Source organism: Athene cunicularia (genome assembly GCF_003259725.1).
Source record: "Athene cunicularia isolate RWA chromosome 1 unlocalized genomic scaffold, athCun1 chr1_part2, whole genome shotgun sequence".
Taxonomy (NCBI): Eukaryota; Metazoa; Chordata; class Aves; order Strigiformes; family Strigidae; genus Athene; species Athene cunicularia.
This window is the reverse complement of record NW_020799092.1, coordinates 35,515,175-35,532,877: the sequence shown is the minus strand read 5'-3', so window position 1 is coordinate 35,532,877 and position 17,703 is coordinate 35,515,175. Positions and strand designations below refer to the sequence as shown.

General features: G+C 37.7%; 2 protein-coding genes across 2 annotated transcripts in view; one reads left to right on the top strand and one right to left on the bottom strand.

Annotated features, from left to right (window-relative positions):
* Positions 1-358: 358 nt before the first annotated feature.
* C1H12orf29 (chromosome 1 C12orf29 homolog) lies at positions 359-9,586 on the top strand. The gene is made up of 6 exons (XM_026861675.1): positions 359-1,827; positions 2,452-2,547; positions 6,870-6,986; positions 7,394-7,588; positions 8,645-8,814; positions 9,371-9,586. Exons 3-6 carry the CDS (start codon positions 6,980-6,982, stop codon positions 9,557-9,559), a joined length of 561 nt encoding a protein of 186 aa, XP_026717476.1. The 5' UTR covers positions 359-1,827; positions 2,452-2,547; positions 6,870-6,979; the 3' UTR covers positions 9,560-9,586.
* A 1,237-nt stretch (positions 9,587-10,823) lies between these two features.
* The window catches only part of CEP290 (centrosomal protein 290), a 54,005-nt gene continuing 47,125 nt past the window's right edge, over positions 10,824-17,703 (bottom strand). The window contains exons 50-55 of the mRNA XM_026861664.1: positions 17,355-17,515; positions 14,253-14,394; positions 12,550-12,623; positions 12,299-12,399; positions 11,339-11,445; positions 10,824-11,048 (exon numbers count right to left, since the gene is read on the bottom strand). Of these exons, the coding sequence (XP_026717465.1) occupies positions 10,848-11,048; positions 11,339-11,445; positions 12,299-12,399; positions 12,550-12,623; positions 14,253-14,394; positions 17,355-17,515 (786 nt within the window). The 3' untranslated portion in view covers positions 10,824-10,847. The remainder of the gene's footprint in view (positions 11,049-11,338; positions 11,446-12,298; positions 12,400-12,549; positions 12,624-14,252; positions 14,395-17,354; positions 17,516-17,703) is intronic.

Sequence of the window (17,703 nt, the reverse complement as noted above, 5' to 3'; positions counted from 1 at the left end):
GGGAGACGCCCGGCTGGTCGGAGGTTTCGCTGCATCTTTTGAGAGAAATGGACAGTAGAGGTTTCCTTAGGGCTCCCCCCCCGTGAAACGCGGGAAGGAGAGGTCGCTCGGGTGCCGGTTCGGCTCTGTCCCGCCCTTTTCCGGCCAGGTCTGTCCAGGTGTGCACCGTAATGGTGTGTTTGCTTTTTCCAAGTGTCGGGAACAACCATGGCCAGGAACGAGGCCGCTCCAGCATGACCGCACGGGGAGCGTGTGTAAAATCGTGCTGTCGGCCCCGCCTGTCGGCCTTGTGGGGAACAAATAAGCTTGTCTTTTATGCAAGAGGTTATTGGAGGTTGTAAGACACGAGATATATACCGAGGTGAAAGTAATGGAGCCCAGTCAGAGTTAGTTCTTGCCGAGATGCTGTGGGCAGTGTTTGGACAGATTGGGGTGGCACTCTAGCTGTATCTAGCTGTAGACCCGAACTTGTGTTTCCCGATTTTAGTAGCGGCAGCTACTCCTGTCTGTGAGCTGCATAGTGAACTTGAATGGGTGACTTTCTCCTGTTGGTGTTCGACCTCTGGATGGAAGAGCAAAAATGATTGCCAGAATGACAGTAACTGAATTGTTCAACTCTGAATACCATCACCATTTTGATAGTGGTCATGTGAGGGTATCTCCCAACATTGTTGTTCCTTCATGTAGAAAAAAGCAGACAGAGGATTAGATCTGTAACTGCTATATGCTATTTTTTGTCTTTCAAAGTGCAGGCAAGGATAATACGTAGGGTTCTGACTGTTAGGGAAGAAGTGTGTGTATGGGGTAAACCAGGGTTATGTTTTCTCACTACCCTGAGAACCTTCGTGTAATTTTCATTAAATCTGCATATATGCTATATGTTATGGTTACAAACCTGATTACTAAAATATAAAACAACCATGTAATGTAACAAAAGCATGTAGAATGCTCTCATTTTATAAATTTTGAGACAGGCAAGACAAGGACTTGTTTTGCTACCAGAGAGAGACAGTGACCAGCTTACAAGTCAAGTTGACTAGGGAGAGAGGAGCGAGGAGTGATGATTATAGAGGAAAACATTTAAGTCCAAGCACAACTGATCACATCTTTGCAGTGAAACTGTTGAGAAATCCTCCTAGAAATCTGGAGTAGTTGTGACGAGATAGTTGTTTCAGACCGCTGGATCAGGTAGTACTTTCCTCTGCTTGAGAGGGAAAGTGTTTAATTGACAGCACTGATACTAAGTAATTAATACCAGGATGCTTTTGCCACCTTGCATTCTGTTGGTCTATGTATTGTGTAATGTGGTGCTATTGAGTTTGAGCTCCAAACTGCAAGCTAGTCATGATGAATATCTGTTGCCATCATAATAAAGGAAGGCATCTCAAAATTTTGTAGTGTTGGACTTGGAACCCTTCTAGTTTATATGCACTATTTAAAGTGGAAGGCAAAGTCTAAATACTAATCAAGACTGGAAAAGATGGTAAGAATTTGTGAAGAGATTGCTTTTGTTCTTTTGTCTTAAAGCGTTTTCCAAACTGTCATGTCTTGAAGAAATGAGGGTGAATTTTGATAGGATTAAAAATCAACAATATAATGTATAATACTGGACATATAACAGAGGCCAGCTGTAAGGGGCAAGAATCCCTATGTCAACAAGGCAGTAACATAGCCATGATGAGGGTTTAAAATACCTGTCTTCTTTTCAGCCATTTAAAGTTTTGGCAACTGAAACTATAAATGGAAAGGCATTAGAGGCAGATATATACAACGCAATTCCGACTGAAAAGGTGGATGGAACCTGCTGTTATGTAACTACTTATAAAGGTAATAAGGAAGATCCATGTGCTGATTTCTCATGTTGATAGAAGCCTTGTTTTACGTAGTTTTCACTTGTATGATTTATTGGATTACAGCTGATGTGAATTCAACTCTCATAAAACATCTTGACCACAAAGTAATAATTACTATAAACATAGGAGGTATTTATTAAAAGGTGGTATGGATTTTATGCTCTACAATACATGAAGTATGGTTTAAGTGAACATGCCAATCAAGGAACTATTCCAGTTTTAAAGTTTCTTATTAGTAAATCTTCCTTGCAGTGTAGAATTTATGTAATAAAGGGTGTCTAATTTCCTTGAGAAGGATTAAAAGAACTATAGCAGTTGGGAGGAAATAGGAAGACTGTGGTTCATTGCATCACTGGATTTCTTGCCTTTGCCTGAAATTGTAAGGAAACTTTGTATTACACCAGGCAAGATTCTACAAAGAGATTTTTAGATTCATATACAATAATTACTTTATGAATTTAAATAGTGTCTTTGGATATAAAATTTCTCTAGCAACAAACAAGAATTCATATTTTGCCTTTTATGCTGCTGATTACAGTACTCTGCAGGGTATGGTTACCTCAGTAAACTGCTGGTTTTATCCCTCTGGAAACTCTAGGGCAACCATATCTATGGGCCAGGCTGGATCAAAAACCTAACAAACAAGCTGAGAAAAGGTTTAAACGATACTTGTATTCATTGGAAGATTGCAAAGGTTAGTGAAGATTTCTTTCCCTCTTTTTGCAATGTAAGTTGTCTAGTTGGAAAAACACCTCTAGTCTAACACAGGAAATATCAGTGGTCCTGCTCCATTTTTTTTAATGTCATGCTTAACTTTTCTTCAAGAGAGCTTTAAACTAAAATCAGTGGGGGAAGTGGATAACAGCAGGGTTGCAGTACGTAAGACAAGGGTTGGCATGGCATTACCAGAGGGTGGCAATGCTAGTGGTAACATTTACATGCTTCTGGGAGCATGAATGGGTCAGGAGCGTATGTATGAGAATGCACTCAGGAGAAAAACAGGATGAACTGGAAGCATTGGTCAGCTCCCAGAGCTACGATATCATTGGTATTAGTCAGACTTTGTGGAATGAGTCCCATGATTTGAGTTCTGGGCTGGAGAGCTACAGGCTGTTCAGGAGGGATAGGCAGGGCAGGTGAGATGGAGGTGTCACATTATATGTAAGGGAGGGGTTTGGTTGTACAGCCCTTACAGTTAGTGATGATGTGGTTGAGAACTGGGGGAATGGAAAAGAGAGGAGATGTTGTAGTGGGTGTCTACTACCTATCTCCCAGCCAGAGTGTAAGCACTGATGAGTTATTCTATAGGCAATTAGGAGAAATTTCATTGGTAGACCTTGTCCATATGGGAGTTTTCAACTTCTCGGGCATCAACTGGCAATACTATACTGCTGTGACAAGCAGGTCTTGGAAATCCTTGAAGTTTGTAGGAGACAACTTTTTGTCACAGGTACTCAGTAAGCCAGCTAGGAAAGATGCCTCCTAGAGTTGCTGTCTGTGAATAGAGAAGGTGTCCTGATTCAGTGTCGAGGGAGGTTTTGACACGATCCCAAGAGCGAGATTAGGACACAAACAAGGTCAAATGCCATATACCCAAAATAGGTTTTTATTATCAAAAAAGTGAAGAGGGGTAGTGATAGGATAGAATGGAAGGAAAAGACAGAAATAAGGCAAGGATGTGGGATAGGGCTGCAAGAATAGGCACCACCATGGATCCAGCAGCGTCCTGTTGGTCCTCAGCCTTCAGTTCTTTGGTAGTGGGTGCACCCTGAGCAAAATTTTCAGCTGCCTTTTTAAGTTCATAATATCTGCTGATTAGCATATTTTCCCACCTTTAGGTTTTTTTCTCTGGTCTCACAGGTTTTGTTGCATCTAGCTTCATGGCAGGAATGTTTGCCTCTTGTCAGTTCATTAGCATTGCAGGCATGGGGTCTGGCCTACACAATAGAGCCACAAAGAGCTACAGGATGGGGCCAGCTCAGCACACCTCTGCCCCTTTGAGACTTGTCTAAAGAGTCCAACAATGCAGCCACAAAGAAGTGGGGGGGTTATCCTTCAATACACTTCCACTTCCCTGGGTGACATCCCCCAGACCAATTCACAGGCCGCAGCAGCTTCTCTTGAAGGTTTACACAGACACAAGCAAGCTTTGAGACAGTCATATGACATTTCAGTCTCTCACAGAAGGACTCATGAGGGATGTGATGGTAGGTGGCTGCCTTGGCCACAGTGATTGTGAAATGGTTGAGTTTAAAATTTACAGTGTAATAAGAAAAAAGGACAGCAGAGTTGCTACCCTGGACTTCAGGAGAGTAAACTTTCAGCTGTTCAGGGAGCTATTTATCAGAGTACCCTGGGAATCTGCTTAGGAGTCCACAAGTGCTGGTCGGTCTTTACAAACCACCTTTTAGAAGTACAGGAGCAGGCAATTCCATTGTGTTGTAAGTCAAGCAAGTGGGGCAGAAGACCAGCTTGGCTGAACAGGGACCTCCTTGTAGAGCTCCAGAGGAAAAAGAAATTGTATAATCTCTGGAAGCAAGGTCGGGAAGACTAGAGTCTGGAAGCTTTGCAGGAAGATAGAGCCGTGATTTGTATATGCCGGGAGAAGACATGAAAGGCCAAAGCTCAGTTGGAGTTGAAACTAGCCAGTGTTGTTTCAAATAACAAGAAGGGCTTTTTAAAGTATGTTAATAGCAAGACGAGGTCTGAAGAAAACATTGGACCAATACTTGCTGAAGATGGTCACCTGACTAATAGGGATGAAGAAAAAGCAGAAATATTAACTGTGTATTTTTGCCTCAGTCTTTAATAATACTGATAGAGCTTGGACTGCCTGATCCCTTGTGTCAGAGGACCACAAGGGTGGGAACAGTGACTTTCCATTTGTGGATACTGAAATTGTAAGGGATCAGCTGAATGTGAACATGGTGTCTGATGGAATTCATCCCAGAGTACTGAAGGGGCTATTGGATGTTATGGCAGGATGCCTCTCTATCATCTACAAAAGGTCTTGGGAGTCAGGAGGTCCCTGCTGACTGGAAGATAGCCAGTGTTATTCCAGACTACAAAGAGGGCATGAGGGAAGACCCAGGGATTGACAGACTAACTTCAGTTCCTGAAAAAATTACAGAGACAATTATACTGAATACTATTGAAAGGCATTTAAAGAATAATGCAATCACTGGGCACAGTCAACATGGATTCACAAAGGGAAAGTCCTGTTTTCGCTAATTTGATATCCTTCAGTGATAAGGTAACTGCCTAATGGATGAAGGGAAAGCAGTGGATGTTGTTTTTCTGAACTTTCAGTAGTGCTTTTGATACTGTCCCTCACAGCATCCTACTGTACATGTTGTCCAGCTGTGGGATGAGCAGGGTTGTAGCAAGTGGGGCTGCATCTATAACCTGTCACCAGCAGTGCTCCTCATGGTTCAACACTAGGGCCAGTTCTCCTCAGTATATTTATCAATGATCTGCATGCAGGAGCAAGTTTGCTGATGATACCGAACTGGGGAGGTGCTGTTGATGCTCTTGAGGGACCAGATGCCTTGCAGAGAAATTTAGATAGATTGGAGCATTGGGCATTGATTAATGTGATGAAATTTAACAAGTCAAAATGCCAGATTCTGTACCTAGGATGGAATAATGCCAGGCACAATTATAAACTAGGAAAGGAGTGGCTGAAGAGCAGTTGACCCAACCCTGCTGGCTGGCAGCAGGTTCAACATGAGTCAGCTGTGTGCCCTGGCAGCCCAGAAGACAAACTGCATCCTGGGTTGAATCAAACACAGCATAACCAGCTGCTCAGAAGAGGTGATCATCCCACTGTATTCGGTGTTGGTGCAGTCTCACTTTTGAGTACTGTGTGCAGTGCTGGGCCCCACAATTTAAGAAGGATGTGAGGGTCCTTGAATGTGTCCAGAGGAGGACGGCAAAGCTGGTGAAAGGTCTAGAAGGAATGTCCTGTGAGGAGTGGCTAAGGACTTGGGCTTGTCTAGTTTGGAGAAAAGGAGGCTGAGAGGTGACCTCGTTGCTCTCTACAGCTTCCTGAGGAGGGGAAGTGGGGAGGGAGGTGCTCATCTCTTCTCCCTGGGATCCAGGGATAGGATATGTGGGAATGGTTCAAAGCTGCACCAGGAGAGGGTTAATCTGGACATTAGGAAGCATTTCTTGGTCAAACACTGGAACAGGCTTCCTAGAGATGCGATCAGTGCCCAACCCTGTCAGTGTTTAAGAGGCATGTGGACAAGGACCCTTAACCTGCTTTAACTTTTGGTCAGCCCTGAATTGGTCAGGCAGTTGGGCTAGATGATCATTGTAGGTCCTTTCCAACTGAAATAGTCTATTCTATTTCTTTTGCTCTAGTTTAAATATAGTTTAAGTAGCTATTTTTTAATCTTAATTTTGAACTTTTAAACTACTATGGTTTAAAGCTCTGCTGGGACCGGAGACCACGTTGCTGTTGTCCCTCCCCCACCCTCGGACACAAGTAGGGCACAAACCCCTGGTTAAAATATGAAGAAATTTAATACAACAGTGTAATAAGCAATCTGAACAATAACAATAGCAATGATAACAACAATAAACAGAATAACAATAAACAAGACAAAAGATATACAGAGAAATACCGCAATGGTTACAGACAGCTCGCTCATAATGCTCCCCTCAACCAAAGCCACAAAGGAAAAAGTTCCCGTGCTCCCGCGCCCGGAACTGACCTCAGCATGGTATGAATAACCCGGCTGGAGATCCCTTCCCCCTCTCTTCTGGGGAAACGTAACCCTATCCTAGCTGAACCAGGACAGCTACTTAAAGGCTACTATGCTTCTTTAAACCCTCCTGTTTGTAGACTGCTTGAGTGTGCCAGATGTTGGTGCTTGTACAAAGTAACTGGGACTGCTGTCTGTAAAACAAGGTTTAGATCAATGGTATTTTAATACTTGCGTTGAAACACTATAAAAATGTAAAATTGGCTAATAGTTTGCCAAAAACTAAATGTCACATTTATATGTCTAGAATTTGTTTGGAATGTTAAAGAGGATTTCAAGCCTGTGCCAGATACCTGGATTCCAGCAAAGGACATAGAGTTCTCTAATGGCAATCCTTTGCCTGATGAAAATGGACATATGCCAGGTACTTATGATGCAGTCCAGGTAAAATTGAGGGGGGGGGTGGTGTGGTGTGGTGTGTGGAGAACCATTTTTGAAGTGAGTTAGAATTAAATCCAGAGTTAAAGTAGTAGTTAACATACTTGGAAAACAATTGGGATGTCACTCATTCACTATCCAGAAAGGCTTTGTTTTTCTGTCATGTTGAAAATAATTGCAGTTTTCTGACAGATTTACAGGGCTTCAGCTTAAGGCACAGGTGTCATATTTGCATTCTTGTGGCATTTCTCTGAAATACAATGCAGTTTTTCTTGTTACTTTGTACTCAACTGTTGTTTGTTTTTGTTTTTGTTTTTTTCAATGCATGTACAGTTCTAGTATGCATTTGATAATCAGGTATTTACTTCTGTAAAATGCAATGTTTTCTCATAGGTTGGGTGCCTGTGGAGAAAAATAGTAAGCAGTATTGCTGGCACTCATCTGTTGTAAATTATGAGGCTGAAATAGCACTGGTATTGAAACACCATGCTGACCCAGGGCTTCTGGAAATCAGTCCAGTGCCATTATCAGAAATTTTGGAACAAACATTGGAGCTCATTGGGACTAATATTAATGCAAATCCATATGGTAAGTTTGTATGATCTGTTCTTAAATACATCTTTAGTCATTTTTTGAGTGAAAACTGTACTTTTTCTTTGTGTAAGTTTTAAAAAGTTCTACGGAAGCAATGTAACCTGTTCAGAAAGGAAAGGGCTAGCTCAAAGAACTCTCACCCAGTTATGCCTATTAAACCTCCTTCCACCTGGATGTTCTTTAGGAGTTCTCTAAAACTTTGCTTTAGTCTTTCAAAAAATATTTTGGCTGGAAAAGTTGTTTTTAAATATTAGTATTAAAGTATTTTAATAAGATGGTTTGTTGGTGACTTTTTTTGACTTGGTCTTTTATACATTAAAGTTGAAAATTCTATGCAGACTTCTTATTTTTTGAGTCCCTAGAGTTAGTCATAAGTTGCAATTTTTAAATTATAAAATAAATTGAATATTTTTTTAAGGAAATGTAATTTAAGCTGAATTTGGGTTATGGCTTCTCCCTCTAAAAGCTTTATAATAAAAAACCAATTAGGTATGAGTGAGTTCTGAGATTTGCTGTTAGGATAACTTGCAAGGTTGTATAAGAAAAATAGTTTCTGGTCTAAGCATTTCCTCAGAATGTAAAGGAACTGTAACAAAAAATTCTAATAGCTGTATTCTTAGATGAAGATTTACTTTGAACAATCAAGTGAAGAGGCAATGCATTTGTTAATGGTTGGGCTTAAGTATGAATCCATATTCATAAGAAAGTATGCCAGATTTTCAGGAACTAAGATGTTTGTGCTATTGATCATGATCTGAAACATGACTAATTTAGCTAAGAGCTTTATGGTTACTGAGGAGGTGACCACAAAGACAAAACAGATAACTGTATAAATCTGTCATGTTTATTTTATATAAATAAAAAGTTAAATGAGGGGAAACAGATACACGATTAAGTATCAAATGTATTTACCTGTTCTTAAAGGCAGGACAATGTTATAGTACCTAATAGAAGTCTACCTGCTTTTAAGATAGCTGTAAAAACAGGAGAGGAAAAACTTAAGTTACCATATGTAACTAGCAGGAAGTTTTTTGTTTCTTGTTAATATAGGATTAGGAAGCAAGAAGCAGCCTCTACACCTTCTTGTACCACATGGAGCATTTGAGATAAAGAATCCTCCTACTCTGAAACAAAATGACATATTGTCTTGGTTTGAAGGCTGCAGTGAGGGTAAAGTTGAAGGAATTGTGTGGCACTGCCATAATGGGTGTTTAATCAAGGTAAATATATAGATGGACATGTGGAAAGCACTATAATAATTTATAGTATGGTGAAGTATTGTGAGGTAGTCAGTTTTTATCGTTCTGCAAATTCTTTAGTAGTAAATGTTCTAGCAAATCAGGTGATTGCAGAATTAGTCAAACCAGTGAATCACTACACTGACAACATATTAAAACTTTTATTTATCTACATTATGCTAATAAAGTAATTGAGAACATAAACCAGTATTTTCTTGCATCCCTATATAGGAATCACTCAACATTTTAAAGCTTAACTATTAAAAAAAATTAATTTCTTGTAATGTTGTAAATAAGGATATGATTTTTGATTAATTAGATTAATTAATTTGATTAATTAATTTCTGAAGCTGTGGAGGACACCTTGGTTCTGGTTTGCCTTTTGTACTTCATTGTTACTCAGATAACTGATTAATGGTTGTAATTGCCTTAATGGAGAGGATCCTAGAATTAAAGCACCCACACCCCTCCAAGTTGAAAACTGTTGGGCTACTATATCAAAATCTCTAAACTTACCTTTTTTTTCTTTTTATTTTAGCTCCATCGGCATCATCTTGGTTTACGCTGGCCACTTCCAGATACATACCTGAATTCTCAGCCTGTTGTAATTTCTTTTAATAGAACTAAATATGACTGTGACTTTGAACCAAGAAGTTTGTTTCACTATTTTTCAAACTTGGATGGTCAAAGATTTGATAGACTCAAAGATATAAAGTTTGATGCTTGAACTGATTTTTCTCTTTTAATTGTTGCAAGTGCTTCATTCCTTTTATTTGTGCCTACCACATCACTCTTTACAAATCATCTTCTGGCTTAGGTAGCAGGCTAGGTACTGTACGATTTAAATCTTTTCCTAAATGATTAATTTTATATAATAGATCTGACATCCAGCACAGACATCTAGCTTTCAGCATGTTTATTTTCAGTTCTGAAAAAACCCTAACTTCTGAACCCATTTCTGGAATCTGTTGTAATTAAGTGTAAGTAGTATGTTGTCTAACACTGGCTGGTCCTAATAGCTTAGCTAATGAATGCAGTCAGCTTTCAAAAGTTCCACAGGTTGCACTTCTATAAATGTAATTGTTATGACAATGTTATATGTAGGATTCAGATTTAGGATCTAGTTGTTCTTAACAGTAAAGGACATATTTTAGGTGGGACCAGAATTAGTCCTGTTTTTTTTTTTTTTTTTTTTTTTAAGTTGTAACAATTGCTTTTTGGGGAAAGCTTTTCACTGGATTATTTAATTGGTAAGATGCAGTATTATGCTACTATCTGAAAACCTAATTAAGCTGTATCCTACAGGTACTTCCACTATTTTGGGATAAAAAGAGTAAATAATATAAAGTATAATAGTTTTATATTAGGAAACTTTTATCAAAGACATATTAAGCAAGAGTGCATACAAATAATAAAGGTGAGAATGCATGATCATTTGGGTTGGCTTTATTTTATCTGTGCTATAAAAGTATACATCCAGCTATATAAAATATACAAAATGAAAAAACATTTATCTACAAAAATACCATTAGCTTGGCTGAAATACTATTAACTTTATTTTCAATTCTTTACTCTTGGATTTTCTAAAATTGAGGTAAAAACAACCTAGGACATAAGAACAGACATCCAGCATGCTGACCCTGAGTACATAGTTAAGAAGTATGATAGCACAAGACAGCAAGAACAAATTACATATTCTTATCGATCTGTAACTTAGCATACTTAACACGTTTTAAGAGTTTCTCAGCTTTTAGGATAAGTCTGAGGTTTCAACTTCACCTGACACCTGTGTATTACCAAAATTACTGTTCTGAATGAAAATATATTACTGCAAAGGAGTTGGGAGAGGAAAAACTCACTGTTATTTTGACTAGTGTATATAAACACTGACCATAATCTGTTGATCTGCACTCTTGGGTATGTGCTAGACTAATGGACTTGTATAATTCCAAGATAAAACCAGACAAATAAATCATGTACTAGCCCCAGAGTTTATTTTATCGATACTGGAGATACTAAATGCTAGCGTGTTCAACAGAAATGTTGCCTTGACTATGCACTTGAATGGCAAACTCTTGAGAAACCTGCTTTAATCTCTCTTCTAAGATAATATTTTTTTTTAATTCTTCATTGTAGTTATATTTCAGATCCTCCATTTCTTCAAAAAAGGAAGGGTTGAAGTTTTCTAGTTCTCTTCTCAGCTTTTCTGTTTCTTCCTTTTAAAAAGAATGAAGGAGTACTACCTTTAATACAGAACTTAGGAAATACATGTCAACAGCATCTTTTTTTTCTTTAGGAGGCCAAGAGATGAGAGAGTAAGTACATTCTCTCTCAACTCAAAAATCTACCCAGGAACAACACATTCACTAACAACAAAACAGGCTTCATAAAGGTAATGTTTAGAAATTGACTTTGTCATTAAATATTACTTTAGGTATTAAACAGGTCTTTCAAGCTAACCATAATTTTGCCCATTATCTTGCCTGGGATGATCCATGCAACTCGCCTTTAACTGCTGTTTTTCCAACTCTGAGGCTTTCAGCTGTGTCTGGAGGTCAGCTACTTCTGTTATTAACTTGTCATTTTTATCCTTCTCTACAATTTCATTATGTCCTGCAAAAATAATGGTGATTTGTTATGAAATTTAAGGTAACAAAAATCAATGACACAAATTATCTTGTTAGAGTAATTCTGCATCTCCTGAAAGCTGAAACAGTTAAAGTGTGTAAATCCAACTGGGATCAGTAGCCACCAAAAATTCAATCATCTGGGTTTTTTTTAGTTCTTGCACAAATTACATGGTGGTGTTTCATTCCTGTGATTGAATGCAATACTCCAAGGGCCAGTTTTTTAAGCACGCTTCTGAGAAATATGACATGTATATTTCTCTGAATTAAATACAGGAAACTTGGAAATAATATCGTATAGGGATATTGTTAGTTGTATTAAAAACTTCAAGAGGGTTAACTTATTTTTTTTCACCATCATATGGCAGTATGCTGCTCTATAGTGCTTTGCTTTTCCCAGGGGACTGATGCCTGCTAAGTCTTAAATCATTCACAGAGCTGGTATCTGGAAATAGACGCATTCTCTGGCAGCTTGGACCTGAAGGCAACTTTGGGTAGGCAAAAGGGTTTCAATGAATCAATTACTGACATCTTACAAGCAGTCTTTTAAGGTTTGTAAAGTAAATGGTGGCATAAACTATGCATCTTCTTGGAAAGGGAAATCTTACAGAGATTACAGCCTTTTGTTACTCTCATTATGGAGCTCTTTACTAACACTTTAAAAAACCTGTATAACTACGCAAAAATCCAAGACATTAGTCTGCTCCAGTTTACACTACTCTGGCATTAATATAATTCAAATAATTCTGTGGATTTATTTCAATTTTGCACACACTTAAGTAAAAATAGTTTTAGGCCTAAAATACAAGATCTTTATTTAAGGTATTGAAAGTCATTACCGGCTGTGGGACCTTCACTTGTATATGTGTGTATGTGGTGCTTGTCATCCAGCTGGCGAGCTAGTTGTGCTTTTTCTTTCTCTAATCGATTATTAGTTAATCTGAAATATAAAACGATTTTCTTATTTTTTGAAATTACTATTTTATAATATAAATTACATAGCTAAAAAATTGCAAAGGCCATTTCCTGATCATTCTTATTTTAGGTATATTGGTTGCGGTATTTATTTAGCTATGTAAAAGTGTATTACCTTAAAAGCTGAAGCTCCCTGATAAGACTTTGCTCTGTCCTTTCACCTTCAGGGAAGTGTTTGAGAAGCTCAATCTTGAAAGAAAAATTAAGAAATTTTTACTCTTAAAAAAACAGTATCCACAGATAATGCAGTTCAGATGGAGTCCTCTTTGATACAGGATTAAAAAATAATGAAAATAATAAAGATGTAACCAAGTACTAGCTTATCACAGAGAAGAAAATCCAAGTCTTCATCTATTGAGTTTCCATAAAGCTAATTACCTATAGGCATTTTAAAGTCAGTATAGATCATTGCTACACATTTCAAGAAGGATGAAGAAAAAAGTATTCAAAAGTTAGATTTACAAAGAAAGTTAAACACATAGCTACATTAGCATAAAATTTACACATATTCTTAAGGAAGTGATATGCCTATATTATTTAAGTGCTTTAAAAAGACTACTGATGTGCTTATTTGCATACCTAGGTGTCCTTTTTAAACATCATAATATGAAAAGCCGGTGATTTTGCAACGAAAACCCAAATGTGTGTTATGTTGACTAGAAATGACCTGTAGTTTTAAGTTAGAATAGGTCCCTGACCATAGAGGGAGTTTAGCTTCTAGACATGCCTTGCAGTAGAAGCTGAAGGAGAGAAAAATTAATGCTTTAAATATGAGACTATATATGGTTTTTGAATGCAGTGACGTTAGGAACTTTTACACGGCTACTGTTAGTGATAGGCTTTTGTTCTATTCCTACATAAAATAGTAAGGATTTGTTTTTTTTCCACAGTCAATCTTTCATTGAAATGTAGTTAACTTTGACAAATTTCCTTCATCAGTATTTGAGACACGAAAGAAACTGGAAAGTGTGTTGCTCCAGAGTAATACCACATAATTAATTACTTTTATCTCTGTGTTAATTTTACTGCTGGCATATACTTCATATTAATAATGCTGACTTTAGAAAGGGGAAAACAAGCAAAAAGTAACATTGTTTTAGAGGACTCAATTCCAAGTTCTGTTGAACACATTTACTTGCTTGCATAATATATATGACTTCCTATATTGAAAATTGTGTATTTGATACCTTACACTGAGAATGGCAACTGAGAAGATGGAAGCTAATCTAGGTGGATAGTCCTATGGCTACATCTTTGGAGTACTACTTCAAAAGCCAAAATTTGATACATCTTTTCAAAGGTACCTGAGTTTAAAACACATCAACTCTTCCATGTGTGAAATAATATTTGTAAGGCTGCATGTAAGAGGCTATACTGGAAACAGGCATGAAGATTCCCCTTAGGATAGCACAGTCAATCCCCCCCAAAAAGATAGGGAAGGAAGAGGGAAGTCCCTGCAGCAAAGTCGCTCTGCATAACAAGCTAGAAAGGTTTTAAGATTGTTTGAAGCATCTGTATCTACAGGCTTTCACGTGATCAATAAAACTATCATTTTAAAAAACCTACAAAAGAATACAGCAGAAAAAAAATAATTTTTCCCAAAGACTTCAAGTCAAGAATATATAGAGATAATAACTGGTAAACCTCATTAATTGGCTAAAATGTGCAAATGTACACTTATGGCAACTAGGACTGAAAAAAACTGTAAAAGCATGGATTAGAGAAAAAAAATGTACTCTTGCCAATATAGACATTAGAAAGAAATTTATGAATATTAAGCAATCTATTCTCAGAGTCATTTGGTTAAGTTTTACTCACTTGTTCTTTTAGATCTTGTAAGTTTTTATCAGCATTGTGTTCACGTTCTGTTGCTTCCTGAAGCAGCCGTTCAAGGTCAGCAATGCTTTGGGCTTTTTTAGCAATATCCATTTCCATTTCCTTCAACTTAGTTTCATGCACCCTGGTAGTATTTTTATTTAGAAAAAAAAATAAGAGCAAAAGCTAATACTTTTGCCAAAACAGATTAAAATACCTTTAAGAGATTAAATGCCATAAAATGCACCCTAAAATATACTGGGTCATTGGCCTTGAAATGATCACTGGTCTTATAAATAAGTAATTTGAAAGAAACATAATGAGAAATACATTTTTAATCTTAGAATAAAGGCTTTTCCAAATTTTACATACCACTCTCTGGGTTTCACTTTGTGTTTTACTTTATATTAAATGGAGCCTGGAATCTTTTTATGGTATTGCACATAAATCCCAAACTACCTCCTGCTAAAAACATGCACATCTCTTCTTGATGCAGTGTGCACATGGGTCAGGTCTTATTCAGTGCCATACCTTTGACAGTATTTTTCTTATGATTTAATAATTTATGGAAAATAGATTAATGTACTGACAACAGGGATAATACAGAAGATGAAGACTCCAAGGGCAAAAATGTTCTGCAAGGAACCGTTTACCCTGGAGCAACAGCAGTCTGAGGAAGATTGTTTCGCTCGGAGCCATACAAGGCTACAAAAAAGTTTTTGCAGAATCACTGAAATGTTGGTTGGAAGGTACCTCTGGAGATCATGTAGTCCCATCTCCCATCTGAAGTGGGTTTTCAGCTAGCAATACAATCTCCAACATCTGACTACCTACCAAAGAGCCTTCCCAAGGATCACTTGGATGACACCTTTGTCTGCTCCATCAAACACTTTCTATTACCACGTACATGCTTTGGAAGATGTCCTGGTGAGGTCCACTGTGTGTTAAAATGCCTCAAAGAGCTCCTCTAGGTTAGTCATGTCTTAATGTTATTCACTTACTTTAACATGATTCTGAGGTAAATGCAAATAAAAGGTTTTATTCACACCAGTTGAAATAGGCAAGTAAAATTAAGCACACTGTATATATATCTACATACAACTACCTAGAACTAGTAAGAAAGGGTTTTCAAAGAGCTGAAGAACGAAAAGAAAAACTGTATTCAAACTACTGAGCTGATATACCTGCCATCTTCACTGTATGTTCCTGTCCTCCTCCTCCTGTCTGGCAGCCAGTTTTTGCCCTCCTTCTCCAGCTAAATATGGCTGTCATCTGACCTTGCATAGAGACATTTTACCTCACCAGAGAGTTAGCAGGAAGGTTAAAAAAACAGAATTGCTTTCTGAAGTCTCGGTGAAGTGAAATGGCTCAGCAATGTCAGAAAAGCACTAGAACTCGCCCAAGGGATCCTGTGGGAGTGCAAGACTGGGAAGTGGGTAAAATCTTGGAGATTACCAGATAGACCATTCAGTAGTGGTCTGACCTAAGATGAAATCAGACAGGTCTCTCTCTTGTCCAGCTGATTTTCTACCCTAATAAGGTTGCTGTCAGAGGTTCTGGTTTTGTAGATACCTTCCACCTCTGTTTACAACTACTGAGTTGTAAACTCCAAGAGTACTTTCACAACACGTCATTTTGTTTCACCCTGAGGTCATCCAGGACTAAGTATTCCCCAAAATTTGCTCTCTTCTGTCCATCCATCCAGCAGGACATAGGCTGTTTCTCTTAATAGCATAAGCATTGTTTCATTTTCTTGTCCTTTTTTGAGATACACAAGATGACAGCCAATTAAAAACTCTTACCTCAAGAGGGATGAAATTCACCTTCCTTGTCCAATTTGATGAATTACAGGCGTTTCATGTGAATGTATCATATCAAACTTCATATTCTATATCAATCTGTTCGTTATTAAACATGCTAGTGTGACGTAGAACTAGCATCTTTGTGAGTAGCTCATTATTGAAAATGGGTATAACAGTTTTTGGACTGGCAATGGTTTGGGGGTAACTGCCAACGTAATTTTGTGGTAAGCAAACAACAAAACGCAGATCTAAAGAGCTTGCTTCTAGTAAATAAATGAATATAATTAAAAGTTGTTCAGGCTATAAAGTTAAAAATGCCAGCCTGTATAGGTAGGTTATAATAGAAAAAGCATCTGAACTAATTGTGAAAGTACAGATAAATTAAAAGGGTATCCATGAGTTTCAAAGCAGAATCAGTGTATAAATTGTTTTCTTTAGTTTGTTTCACATTGAGTGATGCAAGTGATATCTGAATTTTAAAACAACTTTCAGATAACTTATTGGTAAAGAGTTGTAGGCATTACTATTATTACCAAACCAAAAGTTATTTTTGATGCTAATTTCAAAGTCTGAGTTTTATCTAAATATCTAGAAATGGCAATTCCCACACTTCATTTTATATATTGGAAAGGATAATCCAGTGCTAATGTCCGAGTTTTTCACCTTTATTCTACAGATAACACAATCAACTGGCTGACCGCAGTTAGCTTTCAGGGCCTTCAGAACACACAAGAAGGGTCTTTAGCTATGCCTACATGTCCCATGGAATATAGAAATCCCAGTGGGTTTTCTAACATGACCTCTGAACATTCACATGGTTAAATGCAGATTCAAAGGCAGCCAAGCTGGAAAATGCAGGTTGCTGGCTTCCAGTTTTTGTTTTAGATTGTCATCCATGTGGTAATGTACTGAAATACATTCTATGTTCAGCAAAAATGATATTATTTCACAAAGCACAAATACAATACATTTAAGCAGCAAGAAATACAAAATACTTCCTTTACTAGAACTACCCAGAAGTCTACAGCTGATCTGAAGAAGGGAGGTAAGTAATGCTACTGTATAGAAGCACCTAACAAAGCCAGTAATTAAGGACACTAGATCTCTGCTGGATTTGTATCAGAGGCCTGTATACTGATTTGATGTATTAATATAGAATCAGAAAATAAAATACAGATAATATAAAACTATCTTCCAAAAAGGAAATAAAAATTATGAAACTGCAAGTCTTAATTTGTTTGCTAATATTTGATGAGGCATTAACAACTGGGTTTATATTCCTTACTTCATTCTCAATTCCTACCTTGTTACAACAGACTTCCAGCTTTTGCTGTCACGTCCATCAAACTGGCTCTCAGCCAAATTTAGCCTCTTGATGGTTTCCTCCAGCTGTACAGTTAACTTCTCATTTAGTATCTCCAAGTTATTCTTTGCTATTCGTAGTTTCTCTCCATTGTCAGCTTCCTATTGTTCAATAAAAACAAAGGAGTTAACCTCACATGACGCACAGGAATGTCTAAAATGATGCCAACATAGGGTCAGTGCTGATTTAGAGGAAAACACTAAGATCACTAGCACTACAACTAGCACTACAACTTCAAAATTCTGTCTTGGGCAGCTCCTCAAATGTCTCTTCTCCACATAAAATTAAA